This window comes from Dermacentor variabilis, chromosome 5 (assembly GCF_050947875.1).
Source record: "Dermacentor variabilis isolate Ectoservices chromosome 5, ASM5094787v1, whole genome shotgun sequence".
Lineage (NCBI taxonomy): Eukaryota > Metazoa > Arthropoda > Arachnida > Ixodida > Ixodidae > Dermacentor > Dermacentor variabilis.
This window is the reverse complement of record NC_134572.1, coordinates 67956504-67982915: the sequence shown is the minus strand read 5'-3', so window position 1 is coordinate 67982915 and position 26412 is coordinate 67956504. Positions and strand designations below refer to the sequence as shown.

Below are 26412 nucleotides of genomic sequence, written 5' to 3'. Positions count from 1 at the left end.
TTTGAAGACTGATGTGACCAAAGCCCCCGCCCCCCCACCCAAAAGAAAAAGAGGGGGGGGGGGGGGAGAGTAGCTAGTGCACTGGCCTAGCCAGCTTGGGATACTATCTGCAACAGGCATATTCCTTTATAGCAATGTTCCACCTCTTCTTGCAATATTTTGCCGTCTCACCTCTCTGAGGAATGTGCATGCCTACTTAAAGCACGAAGTTGTAATTATTGCCATTTGCATTTATTTTGGCATTGCATTTTCTTTTTCCATGTGTTTGCTTGCATGCCAGCATTCTGATAAACAAAAGAAACCATTAATCCTTTGCTCCATAGTAGTCGACTATACGAGAGACAAACCTTCTAGTTAACGAGAAGAAATTTGGTTAATCAAGGGGCCCGATTTTTATTAGTCATATCATAAAAAGCCAACAGACACTGACACCAAGGAGAACATAGGGGAAATTACTTGTGCTTAATAAATGAAATAAAGAAACGATAAATTAATGGGAATGAAAGTTGATGAAAAAAACAACTTGCCGCAAATGGGGAACGATCCCACAACTTTCATATTATGCGAAAGTTGTGGGATCATGAACCAAGCGATTGTGGAAACCAAACGCGGTTGTCCTCAGCGAGCCACAGTATGCTTAGCCAGTGGGCTCATGGAGACACCTCGCGGTTGCCTTGGTATATAAGCCATGTAGCTGACAGCAGCTTGATGTCAGCTATCTGCCAATAACAGCCATCGAAGGGAATGACGAAACAGTGCATCTAGAAGAGAGTGCGAACAGCGTATGCTACCCGTGGCCTATATTTCACCCAGCCCAAGGGGTGGTTCAGGGCCCCTTGAATTCGAACTCAAAGATATTTTCTGGCACCTTTGAGTTTGTGTTATTAAGATTTCAACGTACCAAGTTAGGCTATGGATTATAACAGTCAAGCATACACTGCCATATCAATTTTATTGTTTGCAGTGCCTAAAATTTTCTCCGGATCTCAGTTTGGGAAGCACTGTCATCACGAGGTTATCATAGTGCACAAACATACACAAAAGATCTTACCCAAGTTGTCAAGGAAGTCATCATCATCGTCGGTGTCCTTATCTCCCTTACGCATGCAGTGCTCCAGCAGCAACCCCGAGATACTGCCTCCTCCAGCCTGGTTTTTCCCAGGAGTGCCGGATGAAAAGTCTCCCTGAAAAAATGCATTTTGTCACTACAGCACTACTGTTAATGCTATGTGCAATTTTGTGCTAAACCCATTCAACGTCTTTCCAACTTTACAATATAAAAAATGCCAGCCAAAGCTAAAACATCATAAAATTTGATGAATACTATATTGCTTGTATACTCAAGGTATTGACTTTATAATGAGAGACTCACTGGCTTTGTAATGCGTGGATGCTGTGAATGGGTACTATATTCTATAGTAATCGCAGAAAGAATGATCTGCTACACCACAGACAACCACAAATCTTTAAGTTTATGCCAGATGTGAAAATTTATGAGCATGGCATTTTCAACCTTTTGCTAAAACTAGACGTTAAAAGATCTCCTGACCCGGATTATATCCCAAGTGGTTTTTTAGGATGTTATGCAAAATGGTGTGTGAAGTACCTGTTTGTATTGCTTAATAAGCCCCTGAAAACTTGTATATTGGCCGACATCTGAAGGACAGCCAGACTCAAACCACTGCACAAATACAGTGACGAATCTAATAAAAAATTACCGACCGATTTTATTAAGACCTACTTGTAAAATTTTCGAGCACGTAATTTATAAACATATAGCCGATTTTCTTGAACAACACAAAGTGCTAACAAATGCTCAACACTGGTTTAGACGCAGTTACTCAAATTGGAATTACGCAATTTCACATCCGCAATAAATAAAGGAAAACATATGTTACATACATGGATTTTAGTGAGGCATTTGACAAAGTCTCTCACAATAAACTACTACATAAATTATGTTTTTGTAAAAACAAATCAAACTGCTAGCATGGATTAGAGCTCACCTTCAAACCACGATAGGTACGTTTCCCTAAACAGCGCTTCCTTAAATTGTGTTGGCATTGATTCTGGAGTTCCCAGGGGCCCTTTATTGTTTCCTAATTTTATAAATGACATTATTAGTGATAATAATGTTAATATTAAGCTATGTGCAAATGTCTGCGTGACTTATGAAATGGTTAGTTCAAATGAAGATCAAGTCCGTTAAACGAAAACCTCTAAAAAAGATTGTGGTGAGAGAAATGGCAGATTACAATTTTGAAAAAAGAAAAAAACTTTATGCAAATAGCTTGCAAGAAGAGGTTACTCCTTTTTCATTACTGAGCAAACAGCATTACTCTCAGAGGTAATAGAACATAAATATCTGGGCTTATGGATCCCAAATAACCTATCTTGGACAAAGCACATAGATATGGTTACAAGTGAAGCACTGTGCAAATTGTTTTTTTTTTCAAGACTCTTTGAATTTATCCACACCTGCTGTGCAGGCGTGGACAAAAGTGGCATACTCCAGGCAGCAGGAGCCGGAGCAACGGCAAACTGCATCGCAACGCCATCTACAGGCAGCATCTGGGATCGAGACAGCCAATGGGTGCCTTTTATTATCGGCAGACATGTCGCTTGACTCATGTCAATGTACATGACATCGCGATACAGTGTGCCGCTGCTCCGGCTCCCGCTGCATGGAGTATGCCACTTTTGTCAGCGCCTGTACATCTCCTTGCATATCAGTATATTATATGTCCTATGCATGAGTATGCAGTACCCAATTGGGACACTGGATTCTTTTGAAGTGAAGTGGGGTTGTCACTTTATGTTTCATTTGCCCCACTGAAATTGTGCATAATTCTTATGGAGCACTAGAGAGCCACAGTAAATTTTCTTAAAAATGCAAATAAGGCTACGGTAAAAGGAAAGCCAATAACTTACTGAGCTGAAGAAGTCCATCAGTGGGTTCACAGAGTCGTGGTACTGCAAAGAAAAGACAAAACCACCAGCAAAAAGCCACTAAGAACACAGCATTTTCTTTGCCTAATTTCCAGCCTCACCAAAAAGTGTGCCAAATACTATGTTATTAGAGCTGAACAAAAACAGTGAATGGAACTGCCCACCAGCTTTTAGTTACTACTAGATTTACAAGCATATATTTTGCATGCACCCTTTTAACGTTCAAGGCTCTTAGCTATGGCCACTAGTATACACTCTTAAGCAAAATTACGCCCTTTTGCCACATAACAATAATCGTCATCTGTCTTGTCCGCATTTCCTTTCTTTAATGTGGCGAGCGTGGTACTTCCCAATAATGAACGGTATGCGCATTATCAGCATGACATAGCATTCCCGACAGGAAAGTAGCGGGTGCGGCGTTTTCAAGAAAGGAAACGCAAACAAGGTAGATGATTATCGTTGTGTGGCAGATATACACCCCAAAGGATGTACTTTTGTCTAAGAGTGTAAGGGGAAGACGTGTACAGATACTTCAGAAACCTGAACAGTGCGTTTTAGCTTGATTGGACGTGCCCTAATAAATTTTTTTCTGTTGCTTGGGTTAAAGAGAACTGAATTCTAGAATACCAACCATGCCTGCTGTCATAGCAGCTCCGCAAGGCTAAAGAAATCATTCTTCAAACATTTGTATTTGTACTGTTCCCATGACATTGGTTAAAACAGTGACAGTTCGCAACACTACTGCTAAAAAGATGCGAAAGCCACAGATTGGACACCAGGTGAAAGAAACTCAGCTGCAAAAAAAAAAAAAAAAAAAAAAAAAAAGGCGACGTTTTCTGCCCATGGACCAGTTATGTCCAGCAGTACTCATCTGGAAACACAAAGGACATTTGCAGAAGTAAGCATGCTGGTGAAAACATTCCCTGTTTACTCATGCTTACCTTGGCCAAGTCTGCCAGCCAGGTGATGATGGCGAGGGCCTTGTGTGGCTGGGAACCGATTCCCAACAGCATGCTCTTGTGTAATGGGTATGGATAACCCAGCCGGCGCAGCTGCTCGAGCACCACATCTTCCATCCGCAATCCGCCACCCAGCTTGAAGTTGGGCTCGAAGAACTTTGTTAAAAACTGCATGAACATTCAATTACTTTTTGTGCCAGTAATGAATGCACATTATGCACGTCCAAAATATCAAGGCCAAGCTGGACACTAACAGAGCTCAGCACTGAACCTCATCCATCACTGTGTTTTCTATTATATTGCAATAGCAATGGCAGTGGTGTGTGAGCCAACGATGAAGGGCTAAAAGAATAAAGAAGTGTGGCTTCAGGTTGCAACTAAATTGGTTCACAGTTGAGAATATCCATTGCTGCCAATGGCTGTCTTTCCTTATCTGATAATTGATTGCCTTTGCATCACAAGAATGCACTATGAAAGTCCAAATAAGGTTCCTTAAAGGGCCCCTCACTAGGTCTGGCCCATTTTGGGCTGACAAGCGCGCAGAGCATACAATGCGCGCTATTGATAGTGTTTGCGAACTATAATATCGCTATGCACAGCGCAAATGTCTGAAATTTCAATCCGAACGCCGTCTTCCCTTTCCCCCGCGGCGACCGCACTCGAAGCCAGACGGTGATGTGCACATGTTCCTGCGCCTACGTACTCGTGTTCGCAGTGCGACGTCAATCATCGAGACACACAACTTCGAGAATTATTCAAGGCAACATCTGTTACTTGTGTGATCTGTTGCTTGAATTGACGAATTAAAGCTAAGAGAAATAATAAAACACACAAACCAAATGTCTGCATGTTTTTGTTTTACTTGGCACCGCAGCAAGAGATGTACTTCTGTTTTGTCTGCTTGTCCCCACCGTTGTGCAGTCACACATGCAGACACTGAAACAGTCATTTTCTATCGTGTTCCAGCATGGAATCATGCTCTGTGATCTGCTTGTCTGCCTTAGTGTTTGTGTAGCACTGACTTATGGCACTAGTCAGGTGTCCTCATGCACAGTGCACAAAATCGTGCGCTGTGTGAAATGTGACAAAACAGCTCATGCGCGATGCCGTCAGCGGAAGTGCACCGCACTGCAAGAAAGTGAGGAGAAAAAAATGAAGGCGGGGCCTGCAACGCATGTGTCACATGATCCTCAAGGTCCGGTATGGGAGAATGCAGGGAAGGCATTTCGCTTGCGGAGGTTAGATGGGGCAAGTGGAGAGTCTCACTTGACAGTTGAGTTCACCTGCTGAAATTACTGGTTCGGGGCACTGAAATATTGCTATCTCTGCTATTAATGAGCTGATCTGAAAAATTGTTGCGGCAGAACACTGCCCAGAGGGCAAGTAACAACTTCCATCGTATAACCAAAATTTACTATGGAGCCTGGTGAGGGGCCCTTTAATGTGCACTTAAACACAAGTACACAAGCATTGCTGCATTCTGCTCATACTGCAATGCAGTTACATTGGCTGGGAACCAAACACACAGCCTTGGGCTCAACAGCATACCACATCCACTGAACTACCGTGGTGGAATTTGCCAAAGAAGGCAGGCAAGCACCTCTGCCAAATGCATTTCTGAACATGCATAGATCAGTATGCCAAGATTGGGTGTAAATAAGTGAAAGTAATGCAAGAAAACTTCTATTGTCTGCAGCACAAGATTTCAACTTCCCTGACATCAAATAGATGGCTATTTTTTGTTGAATGCATAGTAGCACAATATAAATTAACACAGCAAATTCCCACTAATGCAAACATGACGAAAACTTGCAATCTGTAAAGAAATGTTTAAACATACAAAACGTTTAGGAGTAAGCAGGAGTGACTTGGCGGTAACAGTCAAATCATCCAGCTGTCGTGGCTTTTTTTGTGCAGTTTTTGTGTGGTAGCATGTGTATGCAGAAGGTGTTTCGTTGCAGATTTTATGCAAGACCGCCTTCAATTCGCCATCACTCTTGATAAGCCAAAAGGTTTACTCGAGACCAGCAGTGTCTTTCATCCTCTTCACCTTACCCCAATGCTGTAGCGACTGTCTTAAGCATAGTGAACCGTCCCACATTGCCCTGCTCTCTACAAAATTGATGGTGCTGACCCTCAATTAACTAAAGAGATGGTACGGCTGCTCGCCAGACAATACCTCGCTTGCTGGTGCACTGGATGTGTATGTAACAGGATAGGCTGTGTCCAAGTTGTACAAGATCTTATAGGTACCCGAAATTGCTAAACCTGCTGACTTCCCGAACACTCTTTGGGAGCCCTTGTAACCACACTTCAACTGCCCACAGCAGGAAGCCAGCATGCACAGCTGCCAACTTACTATTGTTTCATTCATAGGGGGAACGGCCCGCCACTTGCATAGAGCAAGTAACTTTCATTACTCAGAGCACTGCCTGGGCCCCACAATAGGGGGAACGAAGTCCTAGCTATCACTCACGATGTTCTGGCTATCAGTTCTCAGCCACAGCAGAAGCATCCTTCGTCCCCATAACCTAGCTGCGATGCTGCTTCGAACATGGAGTTCCCTACAATACGTGGAAATTCTGGCACTGCGATCGTCCAGCCGCCATGTGAATGATGTTTAGTACAGTGGAACTTCGTTGATACGATCCTGTTACGCACAATTTCCCAGGGCCAACATTGCCGACTGAGAACACAAAGAATGACCCAATTGAGTTTCGACTGCTTTTTACTGTTTCATATGTTCCCTGAAAAGGCAGTCTTTCGGCCTCAACGTTCAATAGATTGCGAAAGTGCGACCGCATGATACGCTTTCCGGCCAATAGATGCCATGCAAACAAGAAAATGTACGAGGCGCACGCGATCAAGAGCAATAGCCACCTGCCATGGAAGCCTCACAGCAATACTCGCCCACCCGTCTCATGTGAAAACGCTGGTGCACACTCAGTTTCTTATTCCGGTACCAGCAAAACTCATCCCTGGTCGTCGCACACCGGATTTACAGTTATTGCCGCCAACTCTAATGTGATAAGCATCTTCACCTATCTGTTCCACAAATCACGGTGCCGTTGGAAGCATACTGCATCCTTCTGAAAGGCGGCAACCTAAATGCACCACCATTCCTTGCTGCAGACTGCGATCGTTCGACAGGTTTTCCAGCCGCTAGATCTCACGTAAACAAGAAAAGTCGCAGTTTCGCCAGAAAGGCATAGCATTGATTGCGATAGCCAATTAGCAGACAGCTACACAAAGTAAGAATAGTAGTTTTACCAGCCACATAAACTTGTAAACATTGCTTACCAACTAAATTAACAGGTATGGCATCTCACGCGCACAAGTAAACATGACCACATCTCTTTCGATGACCGCACACACTCGCTGTCAAAATGGTGGAGGAAGCGCGACAGCCGCAGCGAGCGAATTGACCTTCGTGCTGCCCCTCGCTTCAACACAAACTAAGTGGCAAGAACGCAGCACACATGAAGCTATCAGCACTTGGCACGCTCTGTCCCCGCCGCAGATCACTTTCAAGATAGGGCCACTGGAGTTGGATTTTTCCGATTGTTAGATCTCATGTGAAGAAAAATCCTGGCCATGGCAGCCGCATTTCGATGGGTGTGAAATGAAAAAAAAAATGCCTGTGTCCTGTGCATCGGGGGCAAGTTAACGATCCACTGGTGGTCAAAATTAATCTGGAGTCCCTACTACGGCGTGCCTCAACCCAAACGTGCTTCTGGCATGTAAAATCCAAGAACGTAAACAAGAAAAGGAGTGAGGCACGCACAATCAAAGACAGTAGCCACCCGCCGCATTAGCTGTCCTGCAATACTCGCCTGCCCATCTCGCGTAAAAGCGCTGGCGTGCACTCAGTTTCTTGTTTTCATAGCAGCAGATTTTGTTACAGGCCGTATTCACTGCTATCACCGTCAACCTTATTGCGATAAACATCTTCACCTATCTGTCTTGCAGCGCGTGGGGCGTATGTGGCGTTGGAAGTGCAATACACGCTTTTCGTAGGCGATAACCCAATGCACCACCATTCCCATGCGAGTGGCACGTTTTTCTCTGGGGGCATCCTAAAACCCTCTGCAATAGCAAAACAAGACTTGTCTCAACGCGCCAGAGGCTCATCAGCTCGTCGTGTGTAGTCATCTTGTTCAGCGACGTGTCACGTCAACTGCAGTTTAGTTAGCCTACTTTCTTTAGTTACTTCGGATCGTACATTTCCCCGGTTAGTGAGTTTCCCCTACGGGTTTTCACATATGTGGTAATGAGGTTCTACTGTACCCAGATTTGTCTTATCTTCGTGCTTGTGGCTTCGACGTGCTTGCGGCTTCATTTATACGTGTTAACTACCTTCAACGGCATAAGGTTCAAAGCAATGTACTTTTTTTCAATGCAAAAGGAAAGAACCAAGCCACACAATCGCTGCTAATTGCAATGGTTCCGCTTGTACATGCATTTGCGGAGTAATGTTTGCAATATCTGGCTTGTGTGCTTCAGGCCCCGTGTTCGAATCGAGCTGCCGGACAATTTTAATAACTTATACCGCAGCACTTCCTTGAATATGATCAGTTCATCAAATAAAAGAAGCCGTTTAAAGCCAGAAGGACAAAGTTCAGGCAAGTCCACGTACTAACTATCATTCCTATGCTGGCCGAAGTGCTCTGCTTGCAGCTCTTGCAGACACCAGATCAGCAGTTCCCTCAAGTAATTGAGTGAAACTAAGGCTGCTACTGTCATAAGGATACGGCGCATGGCAACAGTTCAATAATGTGTACAAACCAACACCACCTAGGTACAAACTCATGCAACTTTTTCCCTGGCTTCCCTTGTTGCCATCTTTCTCGCACTCCTGCCTCGTGCAACAAAATGCAGTAACGTGAAGCAACAGGCTAGATGGCCCACATCAACCCGCGCAAAATCAGCCTGCACATTTCACCCACTCCAACTTCTCTCATTGTGCCAGCGTTTCACAAATAAAATTTTAGGCTTTCCTGATCTCTCATTGCAATGCAAGGTTGCATCTTGTATCATTGTCTCTTCCATAAAATTTATAATGCTAATACAAGCCTAAAACAAACACTATTTAGTTCCTCAGCTTCATCTTGCTAAGAGTCAACCACCAGTGTAGCGAGATGCTTAACAAAACATTGCTGCACTTCATTCGTAACAAGATACAGCTTCAAATGGAAACGCCTGCAGTCCTCTATTGTCTCCATCATAGACTTCATTGTTCAGATGATTGCTACATGGTAACCTGTTGTAACTCTTCCACTCCTATTTAACACTGAAAGACATTGAGAGCAAAATGAAGTCGACGTGCGTGGATGAAATATTTCCTGATGATCTTCCCGTCTTTGTTTTATTTTTTAGATTTCGAGCGAGTGTGCCGCGTTATACATGAAAAAGCACCAATGTATCTTGAAGCATACATGGGTCACCGAAACATTTAAAGGCATTTTTCTTTTAGATAGACGACTAAGCACAATTGGCTTGACTGAAATACAATGCTTTAATGGTTTCGTTGCTTCATGTCGCAATTGGAAAAACGCAAGCGAACAAATGGTGCAAAGAGAAGCCCAGTGTGCTCAAATTATGCAAAAACGAAAGAGGTAAGCCTGACACAATGCATGAAATGTCAAGAGATTGATGGATAAATGCAACATCTTGCACTATTCCATTCTTGGAACCTTAAAGAATGCTTAAGGTGCATTCACATACATTGTGCGCCACATAGTTCAATCATGCTGCATTGCTTTGGTTACTCCAGTTCCACCAAAACCAACTTTTCATTTAGGATCACCAACCTTTTTAAACTGCTGAAGAATTCCTTTTGGTGCTATTCAAAAATCAAAAATGAAAAGAGAATACAGCCACTTTTTTTTTTACCCTCGTTATCCCTACGTCAGCATGGTAAATCCACTTCAGGATAAGATGAACAGAAGGCAGTGTTCAAGATACTGCATGCAAGAGTAGCTTGTTCCTGATGAAGTAGGAAGCACTCACTGTGATGACATTTTCAAATTCCTTGGCAGACATCCTGCTCAACATCTGGGGAGTGGTGTGGTTAGGGTATCCCTGCTCCTTGAGAAACTGCCATAAGAAAATGAGTACAAATGCAGAATTAGCCACTGGCCAGAAAAGTTCCATTCACAAGAACACATTAAAAGGGTTACAGATATTTGTGATAGTGGCTCCTTTCAGGTTAAATTACTTGAGCCCCCAAACTCATGTTTAGGGGAACACCTTCCAACTAGTTCTAAGGCATTGCGCAAGCAACAATCCCACACAAGGTCCAAGAAGAATTTTGGGGAAACAGAGCAATGGCTGAATGACACTTATCTCGAACTAAATAGAGCACGTCTATTAAAGCAACAGTTTTCTTTGGCTCTTCCTCAATCATAGTCACCCGATTGTAGTCCACAGGTATTTAATGCAAAAACCAGGCATACTGACTAAATATCTACTTTTGCAGAGAAAGTTGTGAAATCTGACAAAGAAATGGACTATTATTTTCTCAGAAGCCATTGTAGTATTAGTGAGAAAATTCCATCACTACTAAATCACACTTGTTTAATTGCTTCCCTTGCTATGCTCCTGTATGAAAACATTGTTATAATCATCCTGAGCATTCAAAGTCACGAGTAACCTTGAAAGAGTGCTAATGTTATTGTCTGCGTATACAGTTATGTACAGCATTAAAATTTGACGTTTAGATCTGTACAACTGTTGTCTGAAAAATACAATAATTCTATTCGTATACTCTTTCTATAGAGAGGTAGATAAGACGTCATCAATTAAAGAAATTAAATTGTGTGGTTTTATGTGCAAGAATTACGATCTGATTATGAGGCAGGCCGCAGTGGGAGAGACTGGGTTAATTTTGACTACCTCAATTTCTTTAATATGCATGCAATCCATGGTACACACAAATTTTTGCATTTTGCCCCCATCGAAATGCAGCCACCGTGGCCAGCATTCGATGCCGCAATCTCGTGCTTAGTAGCGCAATGCCATAGCCACTAAACCACCACGGAGGGTGTAAGACATCTAAGCATTGTAGACTCACAGTGTACAAGTTGTCCACACATTCAAAAAGGTAGGCCTTGTCATTGAAGTTCCTCTGGTCTTTCAGGTTTGCAGGTTTCTGTGCGCCTTGGCTCAAACGGTCCATTTGAGCCAGGCTAGATGAGCTAACCCACAAAGACAGCAACAGATTAGGCACAGCACACTGAATACTATTTTTTTTGTGTATGCCACAAGTAGAGAGAATAAATGACTAAGCTGTGTGCACTTATGCTGACAGTCTACTCGACTTTTCAGGCACTGCTTTCCGTAATCCATTACCCATTTCCACAGTCCTCCAACTACTTCATAGCTGTTGTACTGCCATAATACTCTGCTTTATTATAGCTGCATTTCTTTGACTCTAGACTTTAAGTGCATCATTTTCTCGACTGAAAGGTACAGTGCATTGGAAACGTGCATGCACACATGGTTTCCACGCAGAGTGCAAGGCTGCTTGCCCTTCTGTGATAGTGTTGCTTACATTATTTTTATGTTTGTTTTCTCACCCTGCCAGCACAATGCCATTCTTACCTGTGTATTGTTTACGGTGGCTAACGCTGGTGCTGATCAAGCAGACAGATAAATTCCCAGCTCTTGTAAATCAAATTACACTTAGGAACAGGCAGCTTTTTGACGGTGGAAGCAAGAGGAAAGCAATGCATGGCAGGAAATGGAGCATGTACCAACCATACCCCATTGTAAAGAATGGTCCACATTTAAGAGAACACTTGTGTGCAGAGCACATTCAGATTTTCCTCCTCCACAAGAGTGCAATTGCCTAGATTTACAGCAGGCAACTTGTGGTTGGTAGCACAGACTACATTCAACACACTTCTGCAGTGCACTGACATTGCCTCCACAGCCACGTGCCACTAGGGCACCAGAAAAGCGAGAGCCGAAAATTTGAGTGTCCCCTTTAATAATGGACCACACTGTAAAAGTGGCAACGATGCTGGCCACCTCAATGGCAAGGGTAGGTGGGAATGGCCATGTGGCAGCAGGGTCAGGAAACAAAGATAAAACAAAATGTAAGCAACATTATTGCAGTAAGGCGAGCAGCCTCACTTTGCATGGACACCCTTTACGGGCACATGTCTACCAATGATGAATGGTCAACAGTACACATTATACTTTGAGTTGTGGAGCAAAAAACATTCAATGTACTCTGACAATTCTGGTACAGTAAACTAGTCAGTTCACTAACCTTTGGAGGAATAACGCCTCCTGGTATTGCAAGTTACTGAGATAATGGAACAAGTTGATGAAAAAGTGAATGAAAAATTTTGAGAAGCTTTGAAGGAAACAAAAACAAAAAAAGCTTTATTACACCAGTATGAATTAACAAGAGCATTATTACTTACAGCGCACACTAAAAACATGGACGAAGAACTGACGAAACGTAAGCGCTCGTGTTTCATCTCTTCATCCATGTTTTTAGTGCATGCTGTAAGTAATAATAATGCAGACGTACCGGCTCACCCAGCTAGTTACCGTATTACGAAGGGCAAGAAACCGTTCCAACAGACCTGGCACATTTCACCAAGACAAAATTTTTATTTTGTCTGGTTCCCGACATTTTAGGTTTTTCTTTACCTTTTCTTTATTTCTTAATTTTCTTTACCTGCAGTGCAGTTTTAACAGCTAGCATTAGAAGTCTATTCATTCCAATTCCCATGGAAGTGGAACTTCGAACAACTTCGCCTTCATAACCTTATCAGCTTTCAAGCGAGAAAGACATCAGCATCCGTAGGCAAAAGGCACAGGAGTGCACTACTCAACACTGCGGTCCAGGCAATCCGGGCAGTGTCTGAACATTGACTTTCCTGTAAAATGGCTTAGTTGGGACAGGCACTGCATTTTCTTCACATTTCTGTTTTCACATTATTTTGCCGAGTATAGCTGCAAATTGCACCTAGAGGTATAAAAGATAAAGGAAGTGGGGGGCGGGGGCGTGACCAGTGGCGTAGCTAGGTTGTCTTGCACCCGGGGCCCATAGGTCTGTCAGTGTTGCTGATCTCCCCACCCTATTAGAAAATGCCACCTGCCTCCCTGCGACGCGGGCGTCAATGCTATGACAATTGCGAGTTCTCTATATTCTGATCAATAAAGCCTTGTTTTTATTTGCTGCTATACGGACAAACGTGATTATCCGAGCTGCAGTACCACCCCAAGATTGGGCACAGAATAGAGCACGCTTCGCATCGATTCTTGGAGTCACCATTAAAAAAAGAAAGGGGGGGGGGGGGGGGCGTGATGAAGCCCGTGCCAGCGAAAGCTTGCACTACTGTTGGTTTGCACTCGCAATGTAGACGATTGAGGGATCAACGTCACTGGTCCACTATTTAATACTTCTGTCGCTGCTGCCATACTGGGCGCCGCCCGCAGTGCCAAAGTACTGTAGGCTGTAGCACCCAAAACGATTTTGTTTAAGAAGTTTTTCTCGAGTTAATATGACTTTGAGTCCTCGATTCTCGAATTGAAGTGCTTCCTCTACAAGTACTAATTAAAGGATTATTCAGGATATGGTTATAACTTATCCGCCATATTTTTCACGCTACCGAGTTCCTAGTAATCACAAAGACACATAACGTCATAGAATATCGGGAAACATTATTACAAAATTAACTTTTTTTAAAAATAAAATTCCGTGTAGCTGACACAGACACTGTACTTGTGACATGAAGTCACAACAACAAAATGATAAAGAAACTGTTAGCTAGGACTAGGAGAAATATCTTTTATTGAACACCGCGAAACTGATAAAGAACGAATACAACGATTCAAAATTTATAAATAAAAAATTGTATACATATTGCAGATGCACAAACCATGGTGGGACATCGAGCCTTTTGCATTAAAGTAATGACCGCGATAAGGACGCATTTCCTTCAGAAGTTCTTTTTCAGACACTTCGCTTCTGCAAACTCATTAATTACAGTAGTAAAGTTTATATATTTTTTACATGTTCTTTTCCTATGGTCAGTATCGTCAAGTTTGACAGCATTTCATCACTCGTGGTGGAGTGCAGGGACGTCTTTATCAGCTTTAACTTGGAAAAGTTCCTTTCGCATGATGCAACTGACACGCAGATTGTGAGGAACAAGCGAAAGGTAACAGTAAGTAAGTAAGAAGTTCCATTTGGCGATAAATTCCAGGAACTCCAGGCACCGAGTCTGAAGACGATCCAGTGAATTCCATTCGCGACTTTTCACGGCTGCACTTATGCAATGTCGCTCTCAACGAACGCTTCGCTGTAAACGCGAGCGCCGGGCGCGCTCGTTGAACGCCTTCTCGCTGCTGTCTTTGTTCCTCTTCTCTGCGCGTTCGGAACGGAAGAGGGACCCAAGAACCTCAACGCCTTATAACGCCCGACTATATGTTTAGCGACGCCTGCTCGCAGCATGAACGCACGGCACGAGCGCACCCCACATGAAACGTTCCGCTAAGGCGAATAGTTCAGCGACCATTTTGCGAAGTAAATTTTTTAGCCCGCACATTCGTGAAATTATTTCGTGGGGTGTTGATAGAGCTGCAGCCGGCAATTCTGCGGCGCAACGCGTCGGGTGCATGAGCTCGGGCTACTGGATACCGGAGCATTCTTTGCCATTTCCGTCCAGTCAAGCCGGCGGAAAGAGGGTGTCTTCAGACGTATATGACACCCCCCCCCCCCCCCCATTAGCCCCTTGCACCCGGGGCCCACGCCCCCCCTGTTGCTACGCCACTGGGCGTGACTGGTCACCACCTAGGTTTGACAACTTTTCCTCCAGAAGCTATCGAAGCGGTATGAATTAAGGACTGACTGCAGCACTAACTCAGGAACGAACTCGCGTTTCAAAGGCAGTGGAGTTTATAACTGCACAATGCAGTCCAGGAAATTCAGGCAGCGTCTGAACATTGACTTTCAAGTGTAGCGCCCAGTACTTCCAACCCTGACTTGTGCAACTCTACACATCCTCGGACCGATGCACACTCGAGGTGTGCGTATTCAAGCGAAATCGTCGAATGCACAGCGTTAACTTATATTTTGACTATCTGGCCGACAAAGGTGTGGAATGACACAGAAGTTCGCTTACCGTCTGTTTCGTCCACCGGACATGGCGGGTGTCCAGGCAGACCGGCTGCTGCGACCCGTCCGCACATCGGCCGAAGAGCTCCGCCGAGGAATTAAAGTACGCGGCGTGACCAAGCTCTTCTTGCCCGAACGCGCTCCCCTGTGTTCCATATTTGGGTACCTAAACCAAAAGAGAACAATTAATCAACCTTATTATGGTTTAGAGACCGCAGGCATGGAAAAGCAAACACAGGCATGGAAAAGCAAACACGCACGTTTCCGTATATTCCAGGAATGGCTGACAGCTGTCCTGCGGGTTTATGTCAGAAAGTTGCTACGATAGCAAACGATATGGCCGCCCGTTGAACGTATATCGTGAAAAGGAACAGCCGCACGAGCTACTCGCGCTATTTACTTCGCGTGAATGTTCGCGCGCATTTAGGAGTTAACGATCACGTGACCCGACGCACTGCTGCGTACGGCACTGCGGTTACTGCAGCGCTAAAACGGCTGCAACCGTCACCGCGGCTCCTGCTCAATTCATGATTGTTTGTTGTTTCATTATTTTAAAGCGCATTATGAACTCAACTACTACTGTAAACTATATAGTTTTGTTGGTTCTGCAGTGGTGAAGTTGTTCTCAGTATCGCTTATATTTACAAGCCTATCGTTATTTGCTGCTTCCCATCGACAGCGACATTGACCTTCACCGCGCAGTTTAAAACGTTCATATTTGTTTATAAGTCGCATAATGGTATAGAAAGTTGTTTCATTTAATTCTTTTCATAAAGACCTATCATAATCGGCAATTAAAACATGATCTTCTTCGAAGCGATTCTGCGTACAGAACATATTTGATTGCCAACACAAAGTCCATGTTCCTTTCTCTTGTCCAAAGTTGTTTTATGATTCTTTTATTTCATGTACCTCGAATGACTGGAACTACATGCCCAACATTGCCCACATGACCGATGTAATTGCATTTAAAACTGCAGTCGAATGTTATACTCTTGGTAGCAGCATTATTTTGTTCTTGTTCTCTGTGTATAAAGTTCCCCACTCCTTTCTGTAACTTCTTCGGGCCTCGAAAGTATCGAAATAAACAAAATAAGTAAATTAAGTTTTACCTGCTGGCACGAACCTGTTACAGGTCTTCTTTAATTAGCAAAAAATACAGCAGAAATTGTGATTAAAGTTCTTAGCTTCACACTTTGGCTTAGTTGCCTAGAGGTACCCGATTATTGGCATACCCCCAAGTGGGTATGTCCTCTACATTTACATCCACATCTGCATGGGCCATTACAGACAATTATTTGCACTGGCAGTATAATATTGAAGACTAAGGAGGAAGGGCGTTACACGTACTGTCGGGTTTGAATTAAAGAAAGTTGGCTGCAGCTGGGAATTAAAAGAAATAGTATCCATTTGTGATAGCGTACAGAAAGATCATCCTTTCATATTGGAAGCGCGTAGGATGGCTATGGTAATGTTTTACTTTTGTACCGCATATGTCTGCACCAATATATTCAAAATGCTAGAAAATAGATACTGATGGTCTAGTTGGTGGGCCATAATATGGATGTTTTTTTTTCTTTTTTAATCTACAAAGGAATTAGTTTAGGGTTGCGAAGTCACCAGTAAATTAGGCTACAATATTTATTGAATTCAGCACCCGGGTGTGTCCAGAAGAACAGACTAACGGGAGTCCCGACTATTTTTAGTTTTCAGCAAAATTTTTGTGTGAGGTGGTAAAATGTCTCTGTATAAAAGAATCAACTTTCGTTTTACGAAACTTAGCATGGATTTCTAGAAAAAGATTCCTATTTCACTAAAGGTGGAAAAGAGCATTTTAACGAGTTGCAGAGATGAGTGGTGTCTTACCAGTACTCACCTACGAAACAGAAACCTGTAGGCTTACGAAAAGGGTTCTACTTAAATTGAGGACGATGCAACGAGCTATGGAAAGAAGAATGATGGGTGTAAAGTTAAGGGATAAGAAAAGAGCAGATTGGGTGAGGGAACAAACGCGAGTTAATGACATCTTAATTGAAATCAAGAAAAAGAAATGGGTATGGGGAGGACATGTAATGAGGAGGGAAGATAACCGATGGTCATTAAGGGTTACGGACTGGATTCCAAGGGAAGGGAAGCGTAGCAGGGGGCGGCAGAAAGTTAGGTGGGCGGATGAGATTAAGAAGTTTGCAGGGACGACATGGCCACAATTAGTACATGACCGGGGTTGTTGGAGAAGTATGGAAGAGGCCTTTGACCTGCAGTGGGCGTAACCAGGCTGATAATGATGACGATGGTGAGATTTTACAGATCCGAAGGTCTATCATTCTAAAATTAACACATTTTAACCCGCCAATTTCTTTTCGGTAAATCTACACCTATGCTACTATCGACCCGCGGGACCGTAAATTTATGTCACCCAGACTATGTTTTTGACAAATTGTCAAACTTTGCTTATTCAGAAACTGTCTCTGACTGACCCATAAATCTGGGATTATATTGAGTCAGTTCAGTTAAGGCGATGAAGATAAATATTTCTGACAAATCTTCAAAAAGGTGTATCACAAAAAAAAAAAAGGCATGCAACTTCACCACGTGTTTATTTCGTTTTAAAATCCCCAGAATGACAAAATTGCGTAAATAGCGAGAACAGGAACATTTAGAGACGTTCAAAAGAAACAGCCATTGCCAATTTTTATGAAACTTTTATAGAATACCCAACCAGGAGTGGTAAATCTAGTACTGCAAGAACATAATGCATTATTTTAAGTGAGATTATTGAGCCTCTCTTAAGACCTATGTATGGTCATCCCAACGAAGTATCTCGTTCTAATAATAAAACAAAAGAACACAGTCATATGGAATTCTGCACTCATTCATTTTGTTGTAGTAAAGAAGAGTGATTCAGGTTATGCCTTTCTTGCCGTTTTTTTTTAATGACTTGAGCCTGAGTTTCCAGGGCTCCTGAGTCCGTATTCCTGCTGCCATACGTTGAGGTAGCAAGCACGCGAGAGCGCGTACGGCAGTGCCAGGAAATTTATTTGAATGGAGGGAATCGAAGGCTCCCCAATCAAGTTGGTGGCTCCGCCCACGACGGGACAGGGAAGTGGTGACTCTCCGCGACGTCGTGGGCCCTCTGGACGGCCTGTAGTTGGTTCGTGAAATCCGAGCTCTTCAGCAAGGCGTCCACTTGGACTTGTATTGAAGGTCAGAGCCCGCGTTGTACGGCCACAGCCAGAGCATGTGGTCGAAGGAGCAGCATGCGTGACCGCATTTGGAGCACGACTGCGGGTAGTTGTGGTCCACCAACTTAGCGCTCTGGGGGTGAGGTAGGATCTCGTCTGTAAAAGCCTGAAAGTATACCGGCCTGAGCCCTGTTCAATTTCGGGCTGGGTGGAGGGAATTTCCTCCTGCTGTGTCTGTAATGCAACGTAATTTCGTGAAAGGTGGTAAGATGATCTTTGAAGGGGCAATCCTGTGGGAGAGCCGGACCGTTAGCTCGGGCGCGGTTTGTGAATTCACGCGCCAGGCAGTTGGCCCGCTCGTTAGGGTTGCAACCCGCTTGGTTATAGTTACATCGTTCACGTGGGCCGGGAACCACACTATGGTGTGACATCCAGTTTCTTCTCCCGTAGTAATACGAAAGGATCTGTTGACGATGCCGGCTGCATGGAAACTAGTGCGGACGAGAAAACCCTGACCGCCGTGCGCGAGTCGGAAAAAATTGTCGTCGGACCTTTTGCGGCTTGAAGAGCCAAAGGTATCGGGGTTTCCTCCGCCTCGTTCGCGTATTTAGTGTAGATTGACGCGGCGCTGATAAGTGTTCCGCGTGCGTCAACGACCGAGATTGCAAACCTGTCTTCGGTGCCATATTTGGCGGCGTCGACGAAGAATGCATCTGCCCCGTAAGGATCGATTCGTCGAAGGATGGTTCTAGCCCGCGCTCGGCTGCGACCTTCGTTATATATTGGGTGGATGTTCCTCGGTACGGGCTCAACCTTTATACCTTCCCGGGCTAATTTAGACAGGGGGTGTCTGTCGAGCGGTGCCTGTATAGGGAGTACAAGCGCTGGATCTTAATTCCCTACTTAGTTGACGAAATCCTGGAGATCTGTGCAATAAACTGTGCTTCAATTAGTTCGTCTGTGGTATTGTGAATTGCGAGTTCAAGTAGTTTTAGCGTGCTAGCGGATTGTGGAATACTGAGTATTCTTTGGACGCCGGATCTGATGAGCATGTCGAGTTTGTTCTTTTCAATTTTGCTCCATTTGAGGTAGGGTGCTGTGTAAGCAATATGACTGATGAAGAAAGCTTGGAGTAGGTTGTTCTCCTTGAGTGCCCCCCCTCCCCCCTTTTGCTTGCGATTCTAGTGATGAGTCTTAGTATATTTTTCGCCTGCGCGCCTAGCTTGTTTAGAGCTTCTGCATTACACCCTTTGGCGTTGCTTAAAAGTTCTAAAATTTTGATGGAGTTCACCCTCGGAATGGGTTGCCCTAGAATTTCGACTGGTAGCGTTTCCAGAGGCTCGAGGTTCCTAACGCCCTGCCTCGACTGTCTGTAGAGGAGGACTTCGGATTTGGTCGGTCACAGCTTGAGACCCGTGCATGTGAGAAATTCTTCCGTTACATCTATAGCCGCCTGGAGAGATTGCTCCAGATTGGCCAGAGATCCCCCCGGGGACCAGATTGTGATATCGACTGCATAGATTGCGTGGCCTATTTTTGGGAGTGCGGCCTGCCTTTTGGAGAGTTTGTGCATGGCGATAATTTATAGTAGCGGGGATTGGACCGAGCCCTGAGGGGTTCCGCAGTTGCCCAGTTCGTAAGGACCACCTGAGATCGTGCCCAGTCGAAGGAAAGCTTTCCTTTCCGATAAGAACGAGAGAGTGAAATTAAAGAATTTCCGCCCTAGGTTGAGATAGAAAATTTGATTCAAAATGTGTTCGTGAGCCACCTTATCAAAGGCCTTAGCGAGGTCGAGTTCAATGATACCTCGTACGTCCCGCGTCTCGTTGTCAAATACGGATCTTTTCAGGAGGAGCATTGCGTCCTGTGTGGAGAGTTCCCTTCTAAAACCTATCAGATTATGCCTAAATAGTTCCTGGTTTTCTACGTGTTCAACGATTCTATTGTGTACTGCATGTTCGGCCACTTTGCAAGTGCACGATGTTAGAGAGATGGGACGCAGGTTATTTATGTGCTGAGGTTTCCCCGGTTTGGGGGATGAGCACCACCTTGGCGGTACGCCATTCCGACGGGACCTGCCCCGAGCTCCACACCTCGTTTATCTCTTCCGTTAGGATTTCGATGGCCTTGTTGTCCAGGTTCCGGAGGAGCTTGTTGGTGATCCCGTCTGGCCCCGCGGAGGATCTTCCATTTAAGTTGAAAAGTACGAGTCTGATTTCTGAAATTGCAAAAGGTTCGTCTAATTCTGGCATGTCTAGCCACGTGTAACCCGCTCTAGCGTTTATACCTTGCGAATGTCCTTCCTTGACGGGTAGGTAAGTTCGCGCCAGGTCGTTGAAAATTACTTCGTTTGTGAGGCCCGAGGTGACCTGCTTATGCATGAGCCTATCGATGGCGAGATTTAACGCATTCCTGGACTGTTTGTTGTTGAGGAGGCTTTTAAGCAGATTCCACTAACTACCTCTTCTCATGCGACCATCCGTTTCATTGCACGTCTCGTCCCACTGTTGCAAGGCCAGTTGTCTGGAATACCGCTCTATTTCCTTGTTTAGTGACGTCAGCGTTGCTCGTAGTCGGCGATATAATTTTTGCATTTTCCACCTCTCCCTAAGAGCGTGTTTAGCCTCCAGGAAATGCGCTAACCGCGAGTACATCTTGGGATTTTTTTTTAAGACCAGTCGGGGGAGCCTATTTCCGGCATTGACCTCTATAGCTACATCTAATATCTGAAACGCTCCCTGTGTAGATGAACGACGCACCGGCTTATTGGGAAAGCAAGACTACGCCACTGCAGTTGATGAGCCAGATGAGCATAGGTCCAAACGAGGACAGTCGCGAAACTGTAACGGCATAGCATGTAATAGTAGCAGTGACACTGTGTAACGCTGTCTAACAGTGGAATGGTGCACAGAGTACTTTCAAAAGACAAGGGAAAACCCAACGTTGTAGTGCAGTTCATTGCTTGGCTCGTGCGCAACTGGTTTGTTTAGGCAGCCAAGAGGAAGAGGTTGGCCACCCGCCACAGTGGCGCAGTGACTTTGGCGTCACGCTGTTTTAGGGCCGAGGGCGCGGTACCAAATCCCGGCCGCGGCAGACGCGTTTCTATAGGGGCGAAGTGCAAAAACGCCCGTAAACCGTGCGTTGGGCTCACCTTAAAGAACCCCAGGCGGTCAAAATTAATCTCGAGTCTCCCACTACGCAATGCGTAATCATATCATGGTTTTGGCACGTAAGACCCCGGCAGTAACAGGTTAGCTGCAGCTACTGACTTTTCCTTACAAGATGAGTGCTGTCTCTATTAATGAAAACGAGATCAATAGGCAAGGCAATTCAAACACGCTAGGAAACATAGTGGATGTCCTCTTGGGCTTCTCAAGGAAAGATCCTGTTGTGCAAGCCAGAAAATTCGCGATGAATTCACGTTACATGTGAAGCTGACCTTGCTTAGGTTGTGAGACCAACATCGTTATGTACTAAACTACTTACCTTCAGTATATGAGTGCTTAGTATAACAAGAGCTACAGCTTTAAAGCTATTAAATCACTGTAACGTTCGTAGCTTAAACGAAAACATCTGTAGAAGTGTTTAACGTCAACAGTCACCGGTCGAATATATATATATATATATATATATATTCCAAAGAATAGAAACATGTAAGAAAAAATAACGCGACTTTAGTGACGTTTCGGCCGCGCGACCGGCCCTCGTCATACATACGGGCGCTTGCATGATCCTGAATTCGCCACACGAAGCACGTTGCCAGTGCACTACAAGCGTCATCAGTGTTCTACATCGCTAGCAAATTGAGTTAACCGGCCATTCCGAACTTCCGAGGCGAGGAGGAGCTGTTAGGTACGGACCATTTCCCAGCATCGGTCAAGTTCTTCGGGCGCAACCCCTCGTCGACGTTTTAGCGCAGACGCGCGTCGACCGTGTTACCAGACCCGCCAGACAGGCTGGTTAGCCTGCTATCGTGTGTCGCGCGGGGAGCTTTAGATGTAGATGCAGAACAAGGTTCTGCATCTACAATCGGCGAGGCACACAGGAGGGAAAACGGCGGAGAAGACACGTCGGCAGTTGGAACAGGTGAAGGCGGCTAGGGTGCAGAAAGGTGTGGGCTTGACGGGTTCTTGGATGCGGGTTCACGAGGCCTCTATCTGGCCGGCTCTGCACTTGCCAACGACATCGCGTTTTCCCGCAGCAGGCGGCGGTTTGCACGACAGTAAGCGCTCTCCGGAAGCATGGACGACGAACTGCTTGGAACGAACTGAAGCACGGAAGGCCGATATCTGCCTTCCACTGTAGATCGCAGTGCATGGGCCTGCTGTAGAATTAGCTCGTCACGTCAGGCTCTGATCACTTCTCGACGTCAAGGCTTTCGGTTGAGCACGTCGTCACGTCGGCCGTTCGGTATCTGCTCCCTTTATCCGACCTCACGCATTTCGCTGGTGCCATCCCAAAATTGACTCCTTGGAATGCTATGACCGCCTATAACCAGTGAATGCTTTATTTTCACGCGAGCTCTGCTTGCTTTGTTGCCACTAGGTAACTTAGTGAACTCTATCTTGCCTCTTGAACTTATTAGTGTGTCTCGTAGTATAACTATAATTACATTTTCTTTGCTGAGGTAATTACTATTCTGTGTTTATAACAAAGTGTCATTTTCTATTATAAAGTTTTCCTTGCCTGATGGTGGTTTGCAGCCAGCCTTGTCGTTGATTGGAAGCACCGAGGCGCAACAGCTCGGATGCGTTTTCTGTCAATCTCCAAAGAACTTTATCATCGCAGTATACTATTCTAACTATCAAGCACAGTCTTTTTTTTAAAGTAAGGAATAATCTACGCTAAGACCAAGTGCATGTTGTTCACAGTCTTCTTGAGAAACCGTACGAAATTTTTTACTCCTCGACACTTAATAGTTAATTACTTAATTAAATGGGCACATACATATCTAACACACACACATATATATAACACATACACACATGTATACATATATATATCTAACTTTTTACTTGTTTTTTTCTTATTGAAATGAATATTAGGAGAAATTGGCGCCTTTACGGCGGCACCGGCTACTGCTAGTCACTTGGCAAAAGAAACAAATTTGCGTGAAAATGGAGAATAGTGACGCAAAATATGGCACTCAGTAGAACACCGGATGAATAAGAACTATACAGTCCAACAGTACATGAATCGCAAAGTTTTGTGCATGAGTTCAGTACACATACGCATATATAAAGTCAGGTATTTTAATAGCCAAACACACAACACATGTAATTACACTGCAAGCACAGAACACAATAACACACAGCGTAAAAATCACGATCACCACATAAATCAATCTTTAATCCAGAACAACACCCATATCACTTATTTAGCTTATTAGGATCAACTGAAACTTAATATTTCCCCAAAATGTTGGTGTCCTCAAAAAACTTCTTCAAAGTAAGAAATGCTCTTTTCTGAAGGCCCGCAGTTGGCCATGGGCCAAGTATCTTCTTTAGGGTGCATGGTCTTCTAATACCAACAAATTTGCTTGCATGCAGTACCATTCTTTGTGGATCGTATTTCGTGCACTCGAGGAGGAGATGCACGTCTTCTTCTGGATGGCCACAAGAACACTGTGGACTAGACACAAGTTTTATCCTGTACAAGAAGTGTCTCGTAAATTCAGTACCAAGAAGCAGGCGGTGCACCAATGTTTCAAATTTTCTATTGTCTATTAGATTTTCCGGCATTGATAGGTTTATACATGGGTTCATAAAGTATAACTCCGAGTTCTTAGATTGCTGATCAAACCAGGTAGTGTTGCTCAGATGACAGGAAATCTGTCTCAGGATTAGACGTACTTCACTACGCAATAGGGGAAGATTGGTCGTATCTGCGTTATTGTGCACCCGATTCGCAGCTGCGCCCGCTGCAGTATTACTAGGAATATTGCAGTGCCAGGTATCCACTGAAATGCAATTACGTGGTTCATTGCGCTTGCTTTTGTAAGTTCTTTGAGCGCCTCATACACTAGCAGTGTGGTCAAATAATTTTTCTTATTGCTGTCTATGTGAGAACGTCTTGCGAATAGCTAAAGATAACCCATTTTTTTGCGAATGCTTTTCTGATGTTATGAAACGCAAAGCACACAGGTTTGCAAATAGTTCTGCCACGGTGGAAGATGTCTCTCGGGATAATTTAAATGTTTGCTCTAGCGCTAAATGTGGAATGACGAATGCTGAAGTCGAGGAATTTTTATGACGCGAACCATCTGTATTAAACACGTGGATGTACTGGGGATATAATGAGTAAATTTGGAAGAGTGCCAGTTGCTGTGCGGCTACCATGAACATGTCTCTCTTATATATAATCCCGTCGACCGACAATTCTACTTTAGGACATGTTAAAATCCAGGGAGGGTAACTAGCATCCACTTTGCGTAATTCAAATCTTGGTAATAATGCTTTATGTCCTCGAACAACATCGTGAATTTTGCTTTTGTTTCTTTCGGTAAGCGCGAGGTTTAATGGATGCTTCTCGTGTTGGGTTAAGATGTGATAAATATGTCGGCATGTTTCAACCGTTCGTATGACTGGAAATGGGGGGTGGCGAGCTTCAGCAATTACTAAAGAACTCGAGGTAGCCTGCGGAACCCCAAGACACACTCGCAGCCCCCTTGCCAGTAAACGTTGAAGACGTTCCTCAGAAGTTTGCGATAAACCATGGGGAATAGGCGCCGAATAAGCAATTTTTTGTTTTATGAGTGCGTTATGTACTTGTAATAGTGAAGAGACTGATCCCCCCCCCACGTTGTGCCAGCGAGTCGTCGAAGTACGTTTATTACAGCATTGGTATCTGCTTCTCAATTGCGCGGATGTGTGATGCCCATGTCAGCTGGCGGTCAAGAATAACTCCAAGAAATTTATGCTCTTTCACGAACATCAAAGTTTGCCCATTAAGCGTAAGTTGGAAACTATTCAGCTGTCGTCTAGTGAAAGGAAGTGCGGCTGTCTTTGCGTATGAAAGAGACATGCCTCTTTCTTTTAAAAAGGTGTCGATACTATCAACACCCTCTTGCAGCCTTGTTTGAATGTCTCGTATATAAGATCCAGAGGTCCATATGCGAATGTCATCTGCGTACAGAGAATACTGTAGACCGGACGGGAGTCTTTGTGGTAAGGTTGCCATGCCACAGTTGAATAAAAACGGACTGAGAACACTGCCCTGCCGAACGCCCTGCGTGATGCTGTGATAATTACTCTCTCCTTCGAGTGTTTCCATAAATATTTTTCTTTCTTTCAAAAATTTGATACCCATCGCAGTGTTCGACCATTTAGGCCAAGCTCTAACCTACCAGCAAGGACGTGTATGTGACTTAGTTTCGAATGCTTTTTGGATGTCCAAGAATACTGCTACTGTCATTTCAACACATTCTTTCATGTTCGACGCATGTGGCAATGTCTAATACTGCATCCATTGTACACCGACCTTGTCGAAAACCGGTCATGTGGTTGGAAAGCACATTTGTGTGTTCACACCACCGTTGCAGTCGACTGTCTGCCATCTTCTCCATTAGTTTGCAAAAACAGCTTGTGAGACTGACGGAGTCAAGAAAAAGGGGAGTCTTTTCTGGTTTCAGTACTGGAATTACCCGAGCTAATTTCCATGAATCTGGAAGAGTCCCTCTTATCCAGATATCATTAAATATCTCCAAAAGAGCCATTCTTCCTGCTGGACCTAGGTTCTTTAACATCCCATTGTAACACCATCTGGGCCTCCGGTTGTCATTGTACGGCATGACGAAAGAGCACATTTCAATTCATTTAAACTAAACTCACAGTCAAGTTGAGGATGTTGTGACATAAAGCACGCACGAACCTTCTGTTCTGCTAGTGTTGTCGAACTTGTAAATTGTAGGCAAATAAACGAAATTCCTGGTCTAGATATAAGTTGACAGAATTCGTCAGCAACATATGTTTCCGGAGTGCTTCGAGCTACGGCAAGGGCTCGGAAAGGATGGCTCTGGGTAACTGGACCATTTAAAGATCGGACAACTGGCCATATTTTGGGAACTGGAGTAAACGGAGACAATGATGCGCAGTATTCACGCCGTCTTCTCGTGCCTAATTTTTGTAAGCGTCTGCGCGAAGTTGACTGAACTTTCTGTGCCATCTTGCAGTCATCCAGTTTTCAG

At 44.3% G+C, this 26412-nt stretch overlaps 1 protein-coding gene across 1 annotated transcript in view; it reads right to left on the bottom strand.

Moving 5' to 3' along the window:
• Positions 1–15471, bottom strand: part of LOC142582745 (uncharacterized) — a 40357-nt gene extending 24886 nt beyond the window's left edge. The window contains exons 1-7 of the mRNA XM_075692758.1: positions 15306–15471; positions 15053–15211; positions 10981–11104; positions 9918–10004; positions 3891–4076; positions 2932–2973; positions 1052–1184 (exon numbers count right to left, since the gene is read on the bottom strand). Of these exons, the coding sequence (XP_075548873.1) occupies positions 1052–1184; positions 2932–2973; positions 3891–4076; positions 9918–10004; positions 10981–11104; positions 15053–15201 (721 nt within the window). The 5' untranslated portion in view covers positions 15202–15211; positions 15306–15471. The remainder of the gene's footprint in view (positions 1–1051; positions 1185–2931; positions 2974–3890; positions 4077–9917; positions 10005–10980; positions 11105–15052; positions 15212–15305) is intronic.
• Between the last annotated feature and the right edge of the window lie 10941 nt (positions 15472–26412).